The 21,896-nt window shown below is 40.9% G+C and overlaps 1 protein-coding gene across 1 annotated transcript in view; it reads left to right on the forward strand.

The window, feature by feature from the left end:
* The window catches only part of LOC129624246 (ATP-binding cassette sub-family C member 4-like), a 203,767-nt gene that overhangs the window by 39,541 nt on the left and 142,330 nt on the right, over nucleotides 1-21,896 (forward strand). The window contains 3 exon segments of the mRNA XM_055541907.1: nucleotides 5,682-5,783; nucleotides 9,706-9,795; nucleotides 11,369-11,560. Coding sequence (XP_055397882.1) covers nucleotides 5,682-5,783; nucleotides 9,706-9,795; nucleotides 11,369-11,560 — 384 coding nt within the window.

Consider the following 21,896-nt stretch of genomic DNA (forward strand, 5'->3'; position numbering starts at 1 on the left):
CTGGATTCACTATGATAAGGAATGTTAAGAGAGAACGAAATCTGAGGAGATGACTAGCCTGGACTTAGTTTTGGATTCTGAGAGCATTTTAAAAATACTCGGTGTTTGCTGTAAGACCCGCCTCACTGAGCAGCCATTGGCTGGATTCAACCTCCTGTCCTGTTCTCTAACAGGTAGCAGCAATTATCAGAAAATCATTTTCTTCCTTTCCCTGCCTCTCACTTAGATGTGATGATGCCCAACTAGAAGGTGAAAAGGGCTGCAGGAGTGAAAGAAAAGGTCAACTGAGTTTACTGACCAGGTGGTCAGAACTGGGCAAGATTTGACCACAGATGGGCTGAAGGTGTGGTGGGCATGCAGAGTTTAAAACACAGTGTGGCATTGAGCCCTGCTGCCCCACAGCCTCCTGAAGCCTGGGGCTCAGTAGACTAAGTGGTTCATCATCCAGCATTTCTGCTCAGGTCATGTCTGGCAGCCCCAGGAAGGAAACCCACTACCCCTGCCCATCTTGGATGGGGTACGGTGGTCCATCCCCATGGGCAGAACTACACATGGTCTTCATAGTGTTGTGTCTTCTTGTTTTCATGTGCTTTTCAATGTCATTTTTTCCATGTACAAAATATGAATGATTTACTGTGACTTTATAGGCCCCAGAAACCCCTCTATTTTATCTTAATAAGGAAAATAGACTGAAGATCTTATCTTTGAATGACTCCAATAGGATTATAAATATCTTGAAAGCACTATAAGTCTCCAGTTACTTTCATATCCAGTAAAATGTGTCTCTGAAGTTATATTATTCACAAAACTGCTTAGGTTTCCCCCCACCAGCCACTGGGAAGTCAATCTTTTTGGCTGAAGTTATGACTTTGGTATTTTCCCACACGATCTGTTCTGGGTCTGCACATCATCTGTATTTTATTTTCGGCCTTTTTTTTTTTTTTTTTTTTTTTTTTTAACCAGCCTGAGTCCTAGAAAAAAATCCAGCCAGCACTTCTGACACCTTTACAAGCTGGTTATGTGTTGGAATCTCATTTAACCCCTAGAAGATTGTGACATCTTTCGTCACTCAAACCTATTATTTGTGGAGCAGTGTTGGGAATTTCTGTCCTACTATGTACACACTGATGGTGTCTGGTATCACTGACTCGATGGACATGAGTTTGAGCGTGCTCCAGGAACTGGTGATGGACAGGGAAGCCTGGCGTGCTGTAGTCCATGGGGTCACAAAGAGTCGGACACGACTGAGTGACTGAACTGAACACATGCACACACTGAATATTGAGTTTTTGTCTTAGCAACACATTTAAGCTGAAATTGGTATTTGATTCTGTCTAGACAAGATGTACAATATATGCATACAACTTTTTGCTTGTTGCTGTGTTAGCTCAGTCTATGTAAAGCTGTAGCAATGCAGGTTGCATGGATTTGAAGAACCCTGTAATCTATTCCTTCCCTTACCCATGATTTGCTGACTCTGTACAAGGCTTGGTCTCTGTTGGAGTTGGAACTAGTGTCTGTAAGTGTGTGAGTTATGTAGTGTCTATATCTCCTGTGTGACATATAGGAGAATCCCTCATGGGATTCAGGGGTAGAGAGGACAGTGCCAGCTGGTGATGTCCTGACAGCTTCCCAGGAGGATTAGCTTTTGAGATGGACTGGAAGGGTGGGTGGGTTAGTACTCAGGGTGCAGAGGCCACCTGGGGAGTGTGGACTTAGGTGCTTATGGATCACTGGGGGATATTAAGTATGGTAGACTGCCGGGGTCCAGCCCCGGCTGATCCAGGGAGTTTGAAGTGTGGATGGCGTCAGCGAGGATCAGGATACAATAGCGTCAATTAGATATTAATTAGAGATGTAAAGAGTAATAGAATGAGGATAGCTCAGTAGGGAAATTCAGTGGAGAAAAGAGGCTGAGTAGCTTGGTTTATGCGGGAGACCAATAAAACTTCAAGCAAGAAGTTTGCACCACTTACGTAGGCTGCAGGCGTCCTTCCATTCTCCCAAAGGAGAGGAGACCCTGAGGCCTCCCCAGTCGGATCTTAGAAGCCCAGGCAAAATTAGTAAGCTTGGTGGGTTCCGCACTCCAGATGGAGACTCAGCCAGAGTTTGAGAAAGAGAGCGACATGGGGAGACCAGTATTTCGAGAAACTGATTCCAATTCTTTATTTTCCATGGTCTACTTTTATACACTGAGATGTTATGCAAAAGTCACGCAGGGTCAGCAGTCCTGACTTTTATCAAAGTCAGGTGCTTCATACAAATGTATACAGAGGTCTTAGGGATGTTACATCATCATCTGGCCAGGGGGCCTGCTGACAATTTATGATCCTCTCCTTGTGACAGCGGTCAGTCAACCAGGACACTTATTTCTCCAGGGGTGATTATTCTTAAAACAGACACCACCCAAATAAAGTTACATTCCTATAGGGTGAGGGTGTAGTGGGTTTTAGTTAAGGAAAGAATTTACTTGGCCTAAGGTCTAACGTGATTTATATCAAAGGTTAATACTTATTTCTTCTATATATTCATTAATGTGTGTAAGGGCAGGGGATATGGAGACTTAGCAACAAACATTGTCTCAACAAATGAAAAACCCTTCACCAATACAATTTCTAATCAGCCCACTGTACTTATACTAATGGTTTTCTAACTTTTCTAAGGAACCTGTTTTTAGAAGGTTTAAAGCATCTCATGCCTCTCATGGTTGGGAGGCTGTGAGCAATCACATGTGGCTGGACAAGCCTGTCAGGCAGGCTAGAGAACCTTCAGAGGAGTTTGTAGGTTAAAACACTCTTGTCATGCCCAGGAGTTTTTATTAACTGAAGCTTCTCTGAAAAAGGTGGTGGGGGACACCCCCCCGTAAAGTCAGAGGTGTAGGTGAGAGCACAAAGTAGTAAAGCAGGCAGGCTCTGGTTATGGGGGTAGATGCTCGAGGATTTCCAGGAGGCTCAATCCCGCCTTTGCGTATGTCGAGCCTCCTTCCTCATGACCTTTGCCATGGGCGGAGTGCCTCCCGCTGGCTCCCCGCATCATTCTCAGAGGTGTTGTAAAGAGATCAGGAAGGAGTGCTGTTGGGGAGGGCCAGGGAAGGAACCAGGAAAAAAACCAAGAATATTGTATCAGTATTTGAAATGATTAATAGTAAGTTAGACTCTGAAATTATGTTGCTTCAAGAGAAAAGGAAAATTGGGGGATGAATGAGCTGTGGCAGAACAGACAAGAGCTGCCACGTGACTGATGATGGGAGAGGTGATGTGGAGAGAGAACTCAGGCTGTGGTAATTGAGAGCCTGCAGAAGAGTCCTCAGACCACCGTCCATCCATCCTGCCCCCTGTTGGACATGGGCTCGGGGTGGGGAGGAGTAGTTGTGCCCCATGTTAGGTTCTCAGTGAGCCTGGATGAGAGGAGGAGGAAATGAGAAGATCTTATCTCCTGACTGCTGGTCTTTGAGAGAAATGCAAGGGTACTGCTTTCTTTTTCCTGCACAGAAGCAGGTTTTCATGATCAGTTTTTGCCAATTGTTTTTTTGGAGAGGAAGATTGCAATCACATTTGTAGCTCTGTGGTGTGATAGGTGAGAATGTCAAAGACTTGAAAGATGTTTATGATTTTAGGGGAGTAGGTTCCTATTTAAATTTTTTCTTTCTCAAACATCCCCAGAAGCTTTTATCAGTTGCCCCTGTGTTGGTAGGGATTTGGTTTGCATCTGGGTCCTAGAATTGCCCATATTAAAGCTGCTTACAAGGATAGTTTGCTTTTCTCTCATACAAGAGTCCTTGTAAGGGTCTATATTCTCTTCCTGGGGCTGCCTTTACAAAGTAACACAAACCACAAGACCTAAAATCACAGAAGTATATTATTTCACAGACCTGGAGGCTGAAAGTCTGAAATCAAGGTGTCAGCAGGGCCACGATCTCTCGAAATCCTGTAAGGGAGACTCCTTTGTCAGCTCTGTTAACTTAAATGGTTTCAGACAAACCTTGTTTTTCCTAGGCTTGTAATTGCCATCACTCCAGCCTCTGTCTCCATCATCATCTGCCTGTTTTCTGCCAGTGTGTCTGTCTCTGCATCTCTCTTCTTATAAGGGCACTAATCCTGTTGGATTCAGGGCCCACCCTACTCCACTGTGATCTCACCTTAATGGATTACACCTATAACAACCCTATGTCCAAATATAGTCACATTTTGAGCTAATTGGGTTTAGGACATATCTTTTTTGTGGTGATACAACTCTCCCCATAATAAGTGCCATGGCTAGTGTGAACCTCCATGGTGTTGGGACCCAGACTCTTTCTGTCTTATTATGTTACTCCACTGCATGTGACCTTGACCCCGCTGGCAGCCTCCAAGGCCCATGAGGTGGGGTGGAAGCTGGAAGGTCCTGGTTGCTGTCACTCTCCACTGACCTTGATTTAGCCACATGGCTGTGCCTATCTGCTTGTGAGGCTGGAGAGAGAGGCCCTCCTTCCAAACTGCCACATGCAGCCAAAATCCAGGGTTTGTTACCACAGAAGAATGAGAGCAGATTTTGAAGACAGTCAGCAGTCTCTGCCACACATTCATAGTTCTTAGGGGTGTGGGTAATGGAGGTGGTCTCAGTTGTTTACTCAATTTCTCTACCACTGTAGTTTCTTTCATTGAGTTATTAATACATCTAACATTTGCAGGGCAAGAGAGAGTTTTCTGGCATATGTTTATGTTAGCTTTGTAGTGGTTCACAGGACTTGGTTTTATTCAGCTAAATCACATTGAATGACTGCTAAGTGCTGTGAAAATAGCAAGAAGTGGAAGATGCAGTCATTCCTGTCGAGCTGGAGAGAAGGCACTGACTAAAGAGAAGAGATAAGTGACAGTGAAAAGATGCTTGTGAAGTATTTTTAAGAGGTAGAAATTTAATAAGAACATTTTCTTTTTAGAATGATAACAAGTGATAGCTAATGAAAAGCAGTGATATTGATTTAACACACATGAGGAAAACAGAGTGGTCTTAAGTGCTCACATGAGGGTTATGACCCACAGCAGGCAGAGCCAGAGTTTTCATTTAGCATTTCTTCTATAGGTCTTGTGTTCCCAGCCTGTCTTGTGCCACCTGATTGAAGAAGGCCTGGGAATGGCCTTCCTCTCTATGTTCCTAGCAGTGTCACATGGTGCTTGGTGCATAGTGGGATTCAGTAAATATGTGTGGAATAATTTCCTATCAGCTTCCATGTTTATTGTTGGTAACACAAGACTAAAGCAATATAAATGTCCAGGTTCTAAATGTGTTGGATTTTGGAGCTATATTTTCTCCTTAGGGAAAAACTTGTACACTGAGAAATACTGAGAAAGTTGCAGACAGACTCATGGCCAGGCCGTCTCTCTATTTATGTCATATATACACATGCATATACACACATTACACACACACACACACACACACACACACACACACTCCCTTATATAAAGAACTCTATGTATATTATATGTCTTATATTATGAATGTATATACTATATGCTGTAATAATAGTGTATATTATTCTATATATTAGTTTATTCTGATGTGAACCAACACTTCAAGTACAAATGGCAAGACAATTTGTAGGTTGTATAGATTTTTACTGCAAATTCCAGGGAAGCAATTATTTTTGTTTGTGTTTCATCCCACAGACTAAACTATCTATGTTTTTCCTTTTTCCGTAGAACTTTTTGTTACTTGATGAGATATCACAGCTCAACCCTCAACTGCCATCAGATGATAAAACAATTGTGCACATGAAAGATTTTACTGCTTTTTGGGATAAGGTAATAATTCCTCCATTCCTAGATCATGACTGCTAATAGATAACTGTGACATAGATTTATTGGAGAATTTTGAGATTTTACCCATGGTGTAAAAATGTGACTTGCACATTTACTGCAAGTATGTTATACAAATTATCAAAATCAGAGATATTTTTGCAACTAACAGAGATTATGTGTAAAATCAGCCTAAGATATTTGATGTGTTGTCTATTTCATTTTCAAGAGAGCTTTCAACACATTAGCTCATCTTGAACTTAAAGTAAATATGTTTGTAATGTTAGAATTTACAGGACTGGAGAGACAAAATGGCAGGGCAATGCCAGATTCTGAAGCCTGAACAGGGAGGGAGCTCAGTGTCTGGCCCTGGGAAACTGTGAGGTGTGGAGACAGGAAGCTGAATGTATGTGGCTCATTATTTTGTTGTCATAACTGAGTGAAAGTAGTAAAATATAACTCTCAGTATTAGACAAGAAAGGAGTGGAGAAGCTTAAAAACATCTCTCATGTTTAAAAATCTAGCTTCTTATTGATAGATTTGTATTCCTATAATATCCAAGTCTCCTTTTTAGTGATGAAAAATAATTGTCATTGTTTCAGTCTGTTAATGTTTTAGACATATTTTAGAATGTTTTTTAGTATGTTTATGTTCAAGACAACATAAACAGATGAAGAGATATTCCATGTTCCTGGGTAGGAAGAATCAATATTGTGAAAATGACTATACTACCAAAGATTCAATGTGATCCTTATCAAGTTACTAATGGCATTTTTCATGGAGCTAGAACAAAAATTTCACAGTTCTTATGGAAACACAAAAGACCCAAAATAGCCAAAGCAGTCCTGAGAAAGAATGGAGCTGAAGGAATCAACTTTCCTGATTTAAGATTATACTGCAAAGCTACAGTCATCAAGACAGTATGGTACTGGAACAAAAACAGAAATATAAACCAATGAAACAAGATAGAAAGCCCAGAAATAAACCCATGCACCTATGGGTACCTTATTTTTGACAAAGGAGGCAAGAATATATAATGGGGCAAAGACAGCCTCTTCAATAAGTGGTGCAGGGAAAACTTGACAGCTACATTGTAAAAGAATGAAATTAGAACACTTTTTAACACCATACACAAAGATAAACTCAAAATGGACTAAAGATCTAAATGTAAGACCAGAAACTATAAAACTCTTAGAGGAAAACTTAGGCAGAACACTCAATGAGATAAATCAAAGCAAGATCCTCTATGACCACCTCTTAGAGTAACAGAAATAAAAAAGAAAAAAAGAAAAAGAAAACAAGTGGGACCTGATTAAACTTAGAAGCTTTTGTACTTCAAAGGGAACTATAATCAAGATTTAAAGACAATCTTCAGAATTGGAGAAAATAATAGCAAATGAAATAACTGACAAGGGATTACTTTCCAAAATATATGAACAGCTCATACAACTCAATGCCAGAAAAACAAACAACCCAATCAAAGAGTTGGAAAAAGACCTAAACAGACATTTCTCTAAAGAAGACATACAGATGGCTCACAAACACTTGAAAAGATGCTCAACATAACTGATTATTAGAAAAATGCAAATCAAAATGACAATGAGATATCACCTCACACAGATCAGAATGGCCATCATCAAAAAGTCTACAAACAATAAATGCTGGAGAGGATGTGTAGAAAAAGGAATACTCTTACACTGTTGGTGATAATGTAAATTGATACAGCCACTATGGAAGATGGTATGGAGATTCCTTAAAAAGCTAGGAATAAAACCACCATGCTCCTGCTGCTAAGTCGCTGTAGTCGTGTCCTACTCTGTGTGACCCCATAGACAGCAACCCACCAAGCTCTGCCATCCCTGGGATTCTCCAGGCAAGAACAATGGAGTGGGTTGCCATTTCCTTCTCTAATGCATGAAAGTGAAAAGTGAAAGTGAAGTCACTCAGTCGTGTCCGACCCTTAGCGACCTCATGGACTGCAGTCAACCAGGCTCCTCCCTCCATGGGAGTTTCCAGGCAAAAGTACTGGCCATATGACCCAGAAATCCCACTCTGAGCAATCCCACCAAAATTGAAATTGATACATGTATCCCATTGTTCATTGCAGCACTGTTTACAATAGGTAGGACATGGAAGCAACCTAGTTATCCATTGACAGATGAAGGGATAAAGAAGTTGTGGTAAATATACACAATGGAATATTACTAAGCTATTAAAAAGAACATATTTGAATCAGTTCTAATGAGGTAGATGAAACTGAAGCCTATTATACAGAGTGAAGTAAGTCAGAAAGAAAAATATCAATACAGTATATTAACACATATACATGGAATTTAGAAAGATGGTAACGATGACCTTATATGCAAGACAGCAAAAGAGACACAGATATAAAGAACAGACTTTTGGACTCTGTGGGAGAAGGTGAGGGTGGGATGATTTGAGAGAATAGTATTGAAACATATATATTGCCATATGTGAAATAGATGACCAGTTAAAGTTCGATGCATGAAACAGGGCATTCAAAGCAGCTGTACTGGGACAATCCAGAAGGGGTTGGGGAGGCAGGTTGGAGGAGGGTTCAGGAAGGGGAACACATGTACACCTGTGGCAAAAAATTTCTAAAAAAAAAAGAAAAGGAAGAAGAAAGAAAAACAAGTTAATGTTTTTTTTTATTTTATTTTTAAACTTTACAATATTGTATTAGTTTTGCCAAACATCAAAATGAATCCGCCACAGGTATACCCGTGCTCCCCATCCTGAACCCTCCTCCCTCCTCCCTCCCCATACCCTCCTTCTGGGTCATCCCAGTGCGCCAGCCCCAAGCACAAACACATGAAAAGATGCTCAACATCACTCATTATCAGAGAAGTTAATGTTTTATAATTCAGTTCTTCCCAGAGGAATGTTTTCATTTTTAAGATTATCCCAATAGTTTATTCAGACGTTGTCTTTTAGTTTTTTGGGCATTTTACTGATTAACTGTAACCTCTCTTTAAAAACAAAAATTATCAGTTACTGGCAATTTTCTTAACACTAAGAACATGTAAAGACATACACACACCCTTAAGTCTCTCAGGAATATGACCTGTAATTGGCATGACTTCTCCCTCACATTGGATTGTGTGCTATTGCATGTACCTCCATGTTTTTTGTTTTCTTACAGCAGAAGTACTTTATGGCCCCTGTTTAGCCAGGACAGATAATGCATGTAACACATATTAAAACTGAGGTCTTATCACTCTGACCCACAAAGTCATAATTTCTTATTTCCCTATTTTTCTTGTTGTTGTTGTTGTCATTGTTGGTGTTAAATTAGAGCTCTTGTGAAGTTGGACTTTTGACGGGTATTTATAAGAGTTACTTTGCCAAGAAAGACTTCATCATACAAAGAGACCTGCTTCCTTAGCATTACTGAGATTCATTTTTTATCAAATGAAAATGGAGAGATAGTGGAGGTTTCAATTTATTAGTAGAGGGCCAGGCTCATCATGTACTTAAGCTGCCACATCATGGAGATTAATGAAATAGTTAAAACCAAGGGTCATAATGAAAACATAAATGTTAAAAACTTTCTATATTGACTATTCTATTAAGTATATTATTTTAATAAGTTAGTATACATCATAAAATTTGCATTTCAAATTTCAGCTTGTCATTTCAACTGCTAAATTCTGTGGCTATCTAATACTGTGTCCATATGGATAGCTGGTAAAAGGAGCCTTCTAAAGGCAACTGAAGTTGTTTCAGACCCTGGAAGAGAAAAGATTGGATAAAAATTCCTGTAGAATACATTATCTTAAAATAGGAAGGAGAAAAATGTGGGCTATATTTAGCATATCAATGACTATTTTGTTATTTTCTCCAATTTCTGAAGTAATGTGTGTTACTTTATTGAAAGGGGCACATCTTTATAAACTTTAATTTGCAGGAATCAGAAACCCCAGCCCTACAAGGCCTTTCATTTACTGTCAGACCTGGTGAACTGTTGGTTGTGGTTGGACCTGTGGGAGCAGGAAAGGTAAGCCATGATACCTTGTTCAGCTTGCTGCAACGCCACAGCCCCTGTTAAATTCTCAGGGTTGAGGGACTTCCCTGGTGGTCCAATGGTTAAGAATCTGCCCTCCAATGCAGGAGACATGGGTTGGATCCCTGGTCGGGGAACTAAGATCCCACATGCCTCAGGGCAACTAAGCCTGTGTGCTGCAATGAAAGATCTTAAGTATTGCAACTATGACCCAACACAGCCAAAAATAAATAAATAAATATTTTAAAAAATTCTTAAGGGTTGAGCCTAAAGCTGTGTATAACACAGTTTGAACTGGGCAAATCTAGAATCGCTTTCCTCTAGGTATGTTCCATGGGACATTCGTTTTGCAAGAAGGTTTCATGGCCACAGAAATCTGGGTAAATGCACACTGTGTTTTCCTTCTTGGTGCTTCATGTTGCACAGTTGGGAGCTGCTTGTCGGATGTTTGGACATCTCAGTGAAGGACATTATTTATGTGACATCTATTCAGGACAGAATGAGACAGTGGGGACTTCTTTTTGTGACCTTCAGGAAGTCTGGAGGTTGTGAAGGCTCTTCCAGGGAGCTTTGAGCATTTTCTCACATGACTTGACTTGATCCTGTCAGTGCACATGTAGTGAATGTGCAGCCATGTGCTGGAGCTAAAGAAACAGATGTGAGCGAGACCCTGACACCTCTGCCATCCAGAGACAACCAGGTTCTGGGGTGAGACAGATATGCAGGCAGATTATTTTAGCCCAGTGCGCTAGCACTGTGATGTAGGGACACAGACACACCACATCTGTGTGGTGTACAAGATTTGAAGGACATGTGTACATTCACTTAGTCTCTTGTGTTCTGTACAACAAAATACAGAAATCTAAACGTAAGTGTGTACATGAGAGGTTGATGATTTTTTCTGTGATGGACTTTTGCTCTCTGGACACAACTCAATTTAGAGTTCTTTTAATAATCATCTTTGGATATAGTTTTCACGTGTAGCTTTTTAAGAACAAGTATTTGTCAAGTGAAGGATATCCAGATGTAGGAACAGCTGTATAAGCATCAGATGCAAGAAATACACATCCTGCTGGGCTGCTCTGCTAGTTAAGAATGTTAAACATTCTTTTTTTTTTTTTTTTTTTTTTTATTTTTATTTTTTTTTAATTTTATTTTATTTTTAAACTTTACATAACTGTATTAGATTTGCCAAATATCAAAATGAATCCACCACAGGTATACATGTGTTCCCCATCCTGAACCCTCCTCCCTCCTCCCTCCCCATTCCATCCCTCTGGGTCATTATTTAGTTTTTCCTGAGTATAGTGCTTCATCTGGGGGAATTTTTTGGGCACAGTAGATTGTTATAGCATTTTATTAGTATTTCTTGTCAACTGTGGGTTTACATTGACCAACAGTGTTATTTTCACCTTTTTGGTTGCAACTGCCAGAACTATACTTTATCCTGTTCCAAACACAAGCGTTCTATCATGTATCAAGTGCCAGGGTGGGGTCGGCTGTGCTGCGGGGCATGTTCCGTCCCGAGTGCTGCCTGTTCACATGTGTGTGTTGCCGTCTGTTTCAGTCATCACTGTTACGTGCTCTGCTGGGGGAGCTGTCCCCGAGCCAGGGACAGGTCAGCATGCATGGAAGGATCGTGTATGTTTCTCAGCAGCCTTGGGTGTTCTCAGGAACTGTGAGGAGTAACATTTTATTTGGGAAGAAATATGAAGAAGGACGATATGAAAACGTAATAAAGGCTTGTGCTTTGGAAGAGGTGAGTAATGACTCCTAAGTTGGATATACTTGAATTTTACAAAATGATAGTATTGGTTTAACCTACAAGATTTGTTGAGAGTTTTTATTTATTTATTTATTTTAATTAGAAAAATCTTTGATTGTTGCTGATTATTTGAAGCTGTTATTCTGGATAAATATGTAGGTATATACATTGCCGTTTAAACACTCACAGAATTCCTTTTTTTTTTTTTCTTGAGGGGATCAGTCCATTCTATGAAGTTTAGTTCACTTTTAACAATTATAGAAATTTCTAAAATAGCAAGTACAGTGTAATGAATCCTCATGTACCACTCCCAGCTTCAGCCAAGATCAGCTGGTGGCCGGTCTTGCTGCATCTCTACCCCTGCGTTCTGCCTGCCCCACCCCCAACCTAGATTATTCTGGAGTAGATCCTAGATATCATATTAGTTTATCTGTCTACATTTCATTAGTTTCGTCTAAGAGAAAAAAACTTTCCTCTTTGGAAAAAAATCGCCACATTATTTCACCTGAAAAATAACCCAAATCCTGAATGTCATCAACCTTCCAATCAGAGTTTACATGTTGTTAGACATCTCACTGAGAAATCTTGTTCACTCTTGATGGAATCAGATTCCACATAAGGTCTGTCCATTGTGCTTAGTTGTTGCCTCCTCGATCCCTTTCAGTCTGTAGGTTTCCTGCTTTACTTCATTTTTTATTTATAATTTATTATTTAAAGAAAATAGAATACTTATGTCTCTTCTTAATACTGCATCATTTTATTGGAGAAGAGATTGTTTTCAGAAAGGGCATCAATTTTCACAGAAAATGGCAAAGTGAAACGTTTAACTCTATATTAGGATTTAGATGAAATTAGTGAATGAATGAGGAAAACTAAACTTATCTGATAGAATATAATTTGGCAGAAAGAAAAATGTAAATATCGATAAATAGTTTGTTATTCTCTTGGGTTATAAACATCAGTGAAAAACAGTTTTAAAGGGCTCACCCTGGTCTCTTCAGGGACGTTTAGACATCTGACTATTCTTTTATACTGTGAGGAAAAAGCTGGGGCAGACTTTCAAAGGTTTGGTGTTAAAGGCTGCAAACTCTCTTTGTGAGGAAATAGTAATTCTGCTTGAACAATGGCTTGAACACCATAGATAGTATCAGGTGAGCAGCATGTTATGATAATGTGAACAGAACAGAATTATTCATTTAATGGCTGCCATTTCTTTCTCTTGGGCTCGTGTTAATGGGAGATTGTGCTTTTGCAGAAATGATGTGAAGTTAGGAGGAATGAGCTAGATTTTTATTAAATGGTACATAGACTATATAAGAAAAGAGGAGGGGAAACAAATGTGAAACAGTGAGACAATAGCGGCTATTTATTCAGAGTCCATGTGCAAATCATTTTTGTATCTGTCTCTCACATGAGTGCATGCACACACATAAACAGGAAACAGTTCACTTCAGTTCAGTCACACAGCCATGTCCGACTCTTTGCGACCCCATGAATTGCAGCACGCCAGGCCTCCCTGTCCATCACCAACTCCCAGGATTTACTCAAACTCATGTCCATCCAGCCATCTCATCCTCTGTCATCCCCTTCTCCTCCTGTCCCCAATCCCTCCAAGCATCAGAGTCTTTTCCAACAAGTCAACTCTTTGCATGAGGTGGCCAAAGTATTAGAGTTTAAGCTTTAGCATCAGTCCTTCCAACGAACACCCAGGACTGATCTTCTTTAGAATGAACTGGTTGGATCTCCTTGCAGTCTAAGGGATTCTCAAGAGTCTTCTCCAACACCACAGTTCAAAAGCATACAATTCTTCGGTGCTCACCTTTCTTCACAGTCCAACTCTCACATCCATACATGACTACTTCAAAAACATTGCTTTCACCAGATGGACCTTTGTTGGCAAAGTAATGTCTCTGCTTTTGAATAAGCTGTATATTGTCACCCTGTTTATTTAACTTATATGCATAGTACATCATGAGAAACGCTGGACTGGAAGAAACACAAACGGGAATCAAGATTGCCGGGAGAAATATCAATAACCTCACATATGCAGATGACACCACCCTTATGGCAGAAAGTGAAGAGGAACTCAAAAGCCTCTTGATGAAAGTGAAAGTGGAGAGTGAAAAAGTTGGCTTAAAGCTCAACATTCAGAAAACGAAGATCATGGCATCCGGTCCCACCACTTCATGGGAAATAGATGGGGAAACAGGGGAAACAGTGTCAGACTTTATTTTTCTGGGCTCCAAAATCACTATAGATGGTGACTGCAGCCATGAAATTAAAAGACACTTACTCCTTGGAAGGAAAGTTATGACCAACCTAGATAGCATATTCAAAAGCAGAGACATTACTTTGCCAACAAAGGTTCATCTAGTCAAGGCTATGGTTTTTCCTGTGGTCATGTATGGATGTGACAGTTGGACTGTGAAGAAGGCTGAGCGCCAAAGAATTGATGCTTTTGCACTGTGGTGTTGGAGAAGACTCTTGAGAGTCCCTTGGACTGCAAGGAGATCCAACCAGTCCATTCTGAAGGAGATCATCCCTGGGATTTCTTTGGAAGGAATGATGCTAAAGCTGAAACTCCAGTAGTTTGGCCACCTCATACGAAGTGTTGACTCATTGGAAGAGACTCTGATGCTGGCAGGGATTGGGGGCAGGAGGAGAAGGGTACGACAGAGGATGAGAAGGCTGGATGGCATCACTGACTCGATGGATGTGGGTCTCAGTGAACTCTGGGAGTTGGTGATGGACAGGGAGGCCTGGCGTGCTGCGATTCATGGGGTCACAAAGAGTCAGATACGACTGAGCAACTGATCTGATCTAGTTTGATCATAACTTTCTTTCCAAGGAGTAAGCGTTCTTTAATTTCATGGTTGCAATCACCATCTGGAGTGATTTTGGAGCCCCTCCAAAAATAAAGTCTGACACTGTTTCCACTGTTTCCCCATCTATTTCCCATGACTGATGGGACCAGATGACATGATCTTAGTTTTCTGAATGTTGAGCTTTAGACCAACTTTTCACTCTCCTCTTTCAGTTTTATCAAGAGACTTTTTAATTCCTCTTCATGTTCTGCCATAAGGGTGGTGTCATCTGCATATCTGAGGTTATTGATATTTCTCCCAGCAATCTTGATTCCAGCTTGTGCTTCTTCCATCCCAGTGTTTCTCGTGATGTATTCTGCATATAAGTTAAATAAACAGGGTGACAATATACAGCCTTGATGTACTCCTTTTCCTATTTGGAACCAGTCTGTTGTTCCATGTCCAGTTCTAACTGTTGCTTCCTGACCTGCATATAGGTTTCTCAAGAGGTAGGTCAGGTGGTCTGGTATTCCCATTTCTTTCACAATTTTCCACAGTTTATTGTGATCCACACAGTCAAAGGCTTTTGCATAGACAATAAGCAGAAATAGATGTTTTTCTGAAACTCTCTTGCTTTTTCAATGATCCAGTAGATGTTGGGAATTTGATTTCTGGTTCCTCTGCCTTTTCTTAAACCAGCTTGAACATCTGGAAGTTCACGGTTCACATATTGCTGAAGTCTGGCTTGGAGAATTTTGAGCATTACTTTGCTAGCATGTGAGACGAGTGCAATTGTGTGATAGTTTGAGCATTCTTTGTCATTGCCTTTCTTTGGGATGGGAATGAAAACTGACCTTTTCCAGTCCTGTGGCCACTGCTGAGTTTTCCAAATTTGCTGGCATATTGAGTGCGGCACTTTCACAGCATCATCTTCCAGGATTTGAATTAGCTCAACTGGCTATTTCCACTAGCTTTGTTCATGTGATACTTTCTAAGGCCCACTGACTTCACATTCCAGGATGTCTGGCTCTAGTTGAGTGATCACACCATCGTGATTATCTGGGCCATGAAGATCTTTATTTTGTACAGTTCTTCTGTGTATTCTTGCCACCTCTTCTTAATATCTTCTGCTTCTGTTCAATCCATAACATTTCTGTCCTTTATTGAGCCCATGTTTGCATGAAATGTACCCTTGGTATCTCTAATTTTCTTGAAGAGATCTCTAGTCTTTCCTGTCTGTTGTTTTCCCTGATTTCTTTGCATTGATCACTGAAGAGGCTTTCTTATCTCTTCTTGCTATTCTTTGGAACTCTGGATTCAGATACTTATATCTTTCCTTTTCTCCTTTGCTTTTCACTTCACTTTTTTTTCAAAGCTATCTGTAAGTCCTCCCCAGACAGCCATTTTGCTTTTTTGCATTTCTTTTTCATGGGGATGGTCTTGATCCCTGTCTTCTGTACAATGTCATGAACCTCCATCCACAGTTCATCAGGAACTCTGTCTATCAGATCTAGTCCCTTAAATCTATTTCTCACTTCCACTGTATAATTGTAAAGGATTTGATTTAGGTCATACCTGAATGGTCTCATGGTATTCCCTACTTTCTTGAATTTAAGTCTGAATTTGGCAATAAGGAGTTCATGATCTGAGCCACAGTCAGCTCCTGGTCTTGTTTTGCTGATTGTATACAGCTTCTCCATCTTTGGCTGCAAAGAATACAATCAGTCTTATTTTGGTGTTGACCATCTGGTGATGTCCATGTGTAGAGTCTTCTCTTGTGTTCTTGGAAGAGGGTGTTTGCTAAGACCAGTGCGTTCTCTTGGCAAAACACTAATACTTCAAGCCCAAATTTGCCTGTTATTCCAGGTATTTCTTGAATTCTTACTTTTGCATTCCAGTCCCCTATAATGAAAAGGATGTCTTTTTTGGGTCTTAGTTCTAAAAGGCCTTGGAGGTCTTCATAGAACCATTCAACTTCAGCTTCTTCAGTGTTACTGGTTGGGGCATAGGCTTGGATTACCATGATATTGAATAGTTTGCCTTGGAAATGAACAGAGATCATTCTGTCATTTTTGAGATTGAATCCAAGTACTGCATTTCAGACACTTTTGTTGACCATGATGGCTACCGCATTTCTTTTAAGGGATTCCTGCTGGCAGTAGTAGATATAATGGTCATCTGAGTTAAATTCACCTATTCCAGTCCATTTTAGTTTGCTGATTCCTCAGATCATGAACTCCTTATTGCCAAATTCAGACTTAAATTGAAAAAAGTAGGGAATACCACGAGACCATTCAGGTAAGACCTAAATCAAATCCCTTAGATTATACAGTGGAAATGAGAAATAGATTTAAGGGCCTAGATCTGATAGATAGAGTGCCTGATGAACTATGGAATGAGGTTTGTGACATTGTACAGGAGACAGGGATCAAGACCATCCTCATGGAAAAGAAATGCAAAACAGCAAAATGGCTGTCCGGGGAGGACTTACAAATAGCTGTGAAAAGAAGAGAAGCGAAAAGCAAAGGAGAAAAGGAAAGATATAAGCATCCAAATGCAGAGTTCCAAAGAATAGCAAGAAGAGATAAGAAAGCCTTCTTCAGTGATCAATGCAAAGAAATAGAGGAAAACAACAGAATGGGAAAGATAGAGATCTCTTCAAGAAAATCAGAGATACCAAAGGAACATTTCATGCAAAGATGGGCTCGATAAAGGACAGACAGAAATGGTATGGACCTAACAGAAGCAGAAGATATGAAGAAGAGGTGGCAAGAATACACAGAAGAACTGTACAAAAAAGATCTTCATGACCCAGATAATCACGATGGTGTGAACACTCAACTAGAGCCAGACATCCTGGAATGTGAAGTCAGTGGGCCTTAGAAAGCATCACTACAAACAAAGCTAGTGGAGGTGATGGAATCCCAGTTGAGCTATTTTCACTCAATATGCCAACAAATTTGGAAAACTCAGCAATGGCCACAGGACTGGAAAATGTCAGTTTTCATTCCAATCCCAAAGAAAGGCAATGCCAAAGAATGCTCAAACTACCACACAATTGCACTCATCTCACATGCTAGTAAAGTAATGCTCAAAATTCTCCAAGCCAGGCTTCAGCAATATGTGAACCGTGAACTTCCAGATGTTCAAGCTGGTTTAAGAAAAGGCAGAGGAACCAGAGATCAAATTCCCAACATCTGCTGGATCATCGAAAAAGCGAGAGAGTTCCAGAAAAACATCTATTTCTGTTTTATTGACTATGCCAAAGCCTTTTACTGTGTGGACCACAATAAACTGTGGAAAATTGTGAAAGAAATGGGAATACCAGACCATCTGACCTGCCTCTTGAGAAACCTATATGCAGGTCAGGAAGCTACAGTTAGAACTGGACATGGAACAACAGACTGGTTCCAAATAGGAAAAGGAATACATCAAAGCTGTATATTGTCACCCTGCTTGTTTAACTTATATGCAGAGTACATCATGAGAAACGCTGGACTGGAAGAAACACAAGCTGGAATCAAGATTGCCGGGAGAAATATCAATAACCTCAGATATGCAGTTGACACCACCCTTATGGCAAAAAGGGAAGAGGAACTCAAAAGCCTTTTGATGAAAGTGAACATGGAGAGTGAAAAATTTTGCTTAAAGCTCAACATTCACAAAGTGAAGATCATGGCATCCGGTCCCATTACTTCATGGGAAATAGATGGGGAAACAGTATCAAACTTTATTTTTGGGGGCTCCAAAATCACTGCAGATGGTGACTGCAGCCATGAAATTAAAAGACACTTACTCCTTGGAAGGAAAGTTATGACCAACCTAGATAGCATATTCAAAAGCAGCTACATTACTTTGCCAACAACGGTCCGTCTAGTCAAGGCTGTGGTTTTTCCTGTGGTCATGTATGGATATGAGAGTTGGGTGTGGTTTTTCCTGTGGTCATGTATGGGCTATGAAGATGGCTGAGTGCAGAAGAATTGATGCTTTTGAACTGTGGTGTTGGAGAAGACTCTTGAGAGTCCCTTGGACTGCAAGGAGATCCAACCAGTCCATTCTGAAGGAGATCAGCCCTGGGATTTCTTTGGAAGGAATGATGCTAAAGCTGAAACTCCAGTACTTTGGCAACCTCATGCGAAGAGTTGACTCATTGGAAATGACTCTTATGCTGGGAGGGATTGGGGGCAGGAGGAAAATGGGACAACAGAAGATGAGATGGTTGGATGGCATCACTGACTCGATGGGCATGAGTCTGAGTGAACTCTAGGTCTTGGTGATGGACAGGGAGGCCTGGAGTGCTGCGATTCATGGGATCACAAAGTGTCTGATACGACTGAGTTACTGAACTGAACTGAACTGAATTTGCCTTGATTCATGGACCTAACATTCCAGGTTTCTATGCAATGTTGCTCTTACAGCATCGGACCTTGCTTCTATCACCAGTCACATCCACAACAGGGTATTGTCTTTGCTTTGGCTCCATCCCTTCATTCTTTCTGGAGTTATTTCGCCACTGATCTCCTGTAGCATATTGGGCACTTACCAACCTGGGGAGTTCCTCTTTCAGTATCCTATTATTTTGCCTTTTCATTACTGTTTATGGGGTTCTCAAGGCAAGAATACTGAAATGGTTTGCCATTCCCTTCTCCAGTGGACCACATTCTGTCAGACCTCTCCAACATGACCCATCCGTCTTCGGTGGTCCCATGTGGCATGGCTTAGTTTCATTGAGTTGGACAAGGCTGTGGTCTGTGTGATCAGATTGGCTAGTTCTCTGTGATTATGGTTTCAGTGTGTCTGCCCTCTGATGCGCTCTAACAACCCTACTGTCTTCCTTGGGTTTCTCTTATGTTGGACGTGGGGTATCTCTTCACGGCTGCTCCAGCAAAGCGCAGCTGCTGCTCCTTACCTTGGATGAGGGGTATCTCCTCACGGCCACCCCTCCTGACCTTGAATGTGGAATAGCTCCTCTTGGCCCTCCTGCACCTGTGCAGCCACCGTTCCTTGGATGTGGATTCGCTCCTCTCTGCTGCCACCCCTGACCTCAGGCATGTCGTAGCTCCTCTCTGCTGCTGCGCCTGACCTCGGACGTGGGGTAGCTCCTCTTGGTCGCTCCTGCACCGTCGCAGTCTGACACTCTTGGTTGTCGCCCCTTACCTTGAGTGAGGGGTAGCTCCTCTCGGCCACGCTTCTTTGGGGTCCTTCACAGCCAGCGCACTTATGCGCGGTCTGTCACAGCTGGTGGGCTTCTGAGTGGTCACATGATTTATTCTTTATAAGTATCCTTGATGTTCCTATGTTCATTTTATAGTAGGAGAAACTGATACTTGAGGGATCAAACAGCTCATCCCTGCCTTTACAGCTCAAGTTTAGATCTGTTTCTGCATAACCCTAGATTCCATGTAAGGTGGGGTGTGGAGTAAACAGATTTCAGGCATTTCCTCTTTATCTTAATCACATCCATTTCCTGACACCCAAATCAAATTCCAGAGACCCAGCCAGGGTGTGTCTGTTTCTTTTGTGACCTTACTTTTCTGGTGAAGAAAGAGACACACCCTGGTTATTTATTATTTTTTTAAATTTAATTTTATTTTTTAAACTTTACATAATTGTATTAGTTTTGCCAAATATCAAAATGAATCTGCCACAGGTATACATGTGTTCCCCATCCTGAACCCTCCTCCATCCTCCCTCCCCTTTCTATCCCTCTGGGTCGTCCCAGTGCACCAGCCCCAAGTATCCAGTATCGTGCATCGAATCTGGACTGGCAACTCGTTTCATACATGATATTTTACATGTTTCAATGCCATTCTCCCAAATCTTCCCACCCTCTCCCTCTCTCACAGAGTCCCTAAGACTGTTCTATACATCAGTGTCTCTTTTGCTGTCTCGTACACAGGGTTATTGTTACCATCACCCTGGTTAGAGTCTCTGTTTACATGTCCCCTTACACCTTCATCCATTGCTCACCTTTTAAGAAGTTTTTACTTCTAAACTTCCTCAATTGAGAGGCAGCACAATACCATGGATAAGCATGGAAACTAGAGGCAGTATGATGTGAAAGAGCAGAAGTCTCTGAACTGACATGAGCTAGGTCAGATTCTAGCTCTTCTGTTCAATAGCTGAAAAAGGAAGATATACCTATTTCAATGCAGAGTTCCAAAGAATAACAAGGAGAGATAAGAAAGCCTTCCTCAGTGATCAATGCAAAGAAATAGAGGGAAACAACAGAATGGGAAAGACTAGAGATCTCTTCAAGAAAATTAGAGATACCAAAGGAATATTTCATGCAAAGATGGACACAATAAAGGACAGAAATGGTATGAACCTAAGAGAAGCAGAAGATATTAAGAAGAGGTGGTAATAATACACAGAAGGACTATACAAAAAAAGATCTTCACCACCCAGATAATCACGATGGTGTGATCACTCACCTAGACCCAGACATCCTGGAATGGAAAGTCAAGTGGGCCTTAGGAAGTATCACTATGAACAAAGCTAGTGAATGTGATGGAATTCCATTTAAGCTATTTCAAATCCTAAAAGATGATGCTGTGAAAGTGCTGCACTCAATATGTCAGCAAATTTGGAAAACTCAGCAGTGGCCACAGGACTAGAAAAGGTCAGTTTCATTCCAATCCCAAAGAAAGGCAATGCCAGAGAATGCTCAAAACCACACAATTGCACTCATCTCACATGTTAGCAAACTAATGCTCAAAATTCTCCAAGCTTGGCTTCAACAGTACATGAACTGTGAACTTTCAGATGCTCAAGCTGGATTTAGAAAAGGCAGAGGAACCAGAGATCAAATTGCCAACATATGCTGGATCATCAAAAAAGAGAGTTCCAGAAAAACATCTATTTATGTTTTATTGACTATGCCAAAACTTTGACCGTGTGGACCACAGCAAACTCTGGAAAATTCTTGAAGAGGTGGGAATACCAGACCACCTGACCTGCCTCTTGAGAAATCTGTATGCAAGTCAGGAAGCAACAGTTAGAACTGGACATGGAACAACAGACTAGTTCTGAATCAGGAAAAGAGTACATCAAGGCTGTATATTGACACCATGCTTATTTAACTTTTATGAAGAATACATAATGAGAAATGCTGGGCTGGATGAAGCACAGGCTAGAATTAAGATTGCCGGGAGAAATATCAAAAACCTCAGATATGCAGATAACACCACCCTTATGGCAGAAAGTGAAGAAGAACTAAAGAGCCTCGATGAAAATGAAAGAGGAGAGTGAAAAATGTGGCTTAAAGCTCAACATTCAGAAAACTAAGCTCATGGTATCCAGTCCCATCACTTCATGGGAAATAGGTGGGGAAACAGTAGAAACAGTGACAGACTTTATTTTGGGGGGCTCCAAAATCACTGCAGTTGGTGATTGCAGCCATGAAATTTAAAGACACTTACACCTTGGAAGGAAAGTTATGACCAACCTAGACAGCATATTCAAAAGCAGAGACATTACTTGCCAACAAAGGTCCATCTAGTAAAAGCTATAGTTTTTTCAGTAGT

The sequence above is a fragment of the Bubalus kerabau genome, chromosome 12 (genome assembly GCF_029407905.1).
Source record: "Bubalus kerabau isolate K-KA32 ecotype Philippines breed swamp buffalo chromosome 12, PCC_UOA_SB_1v2, whole genome shotgun sequence".
In the NCBI taxonomy this organism is placed as follows: domain Eukaryota; kingdom Metazoa; phylum Chordata; class Mammalia; order Artiodactyla; family Bovidae; genus Bubalus; species Bubalus kerabau.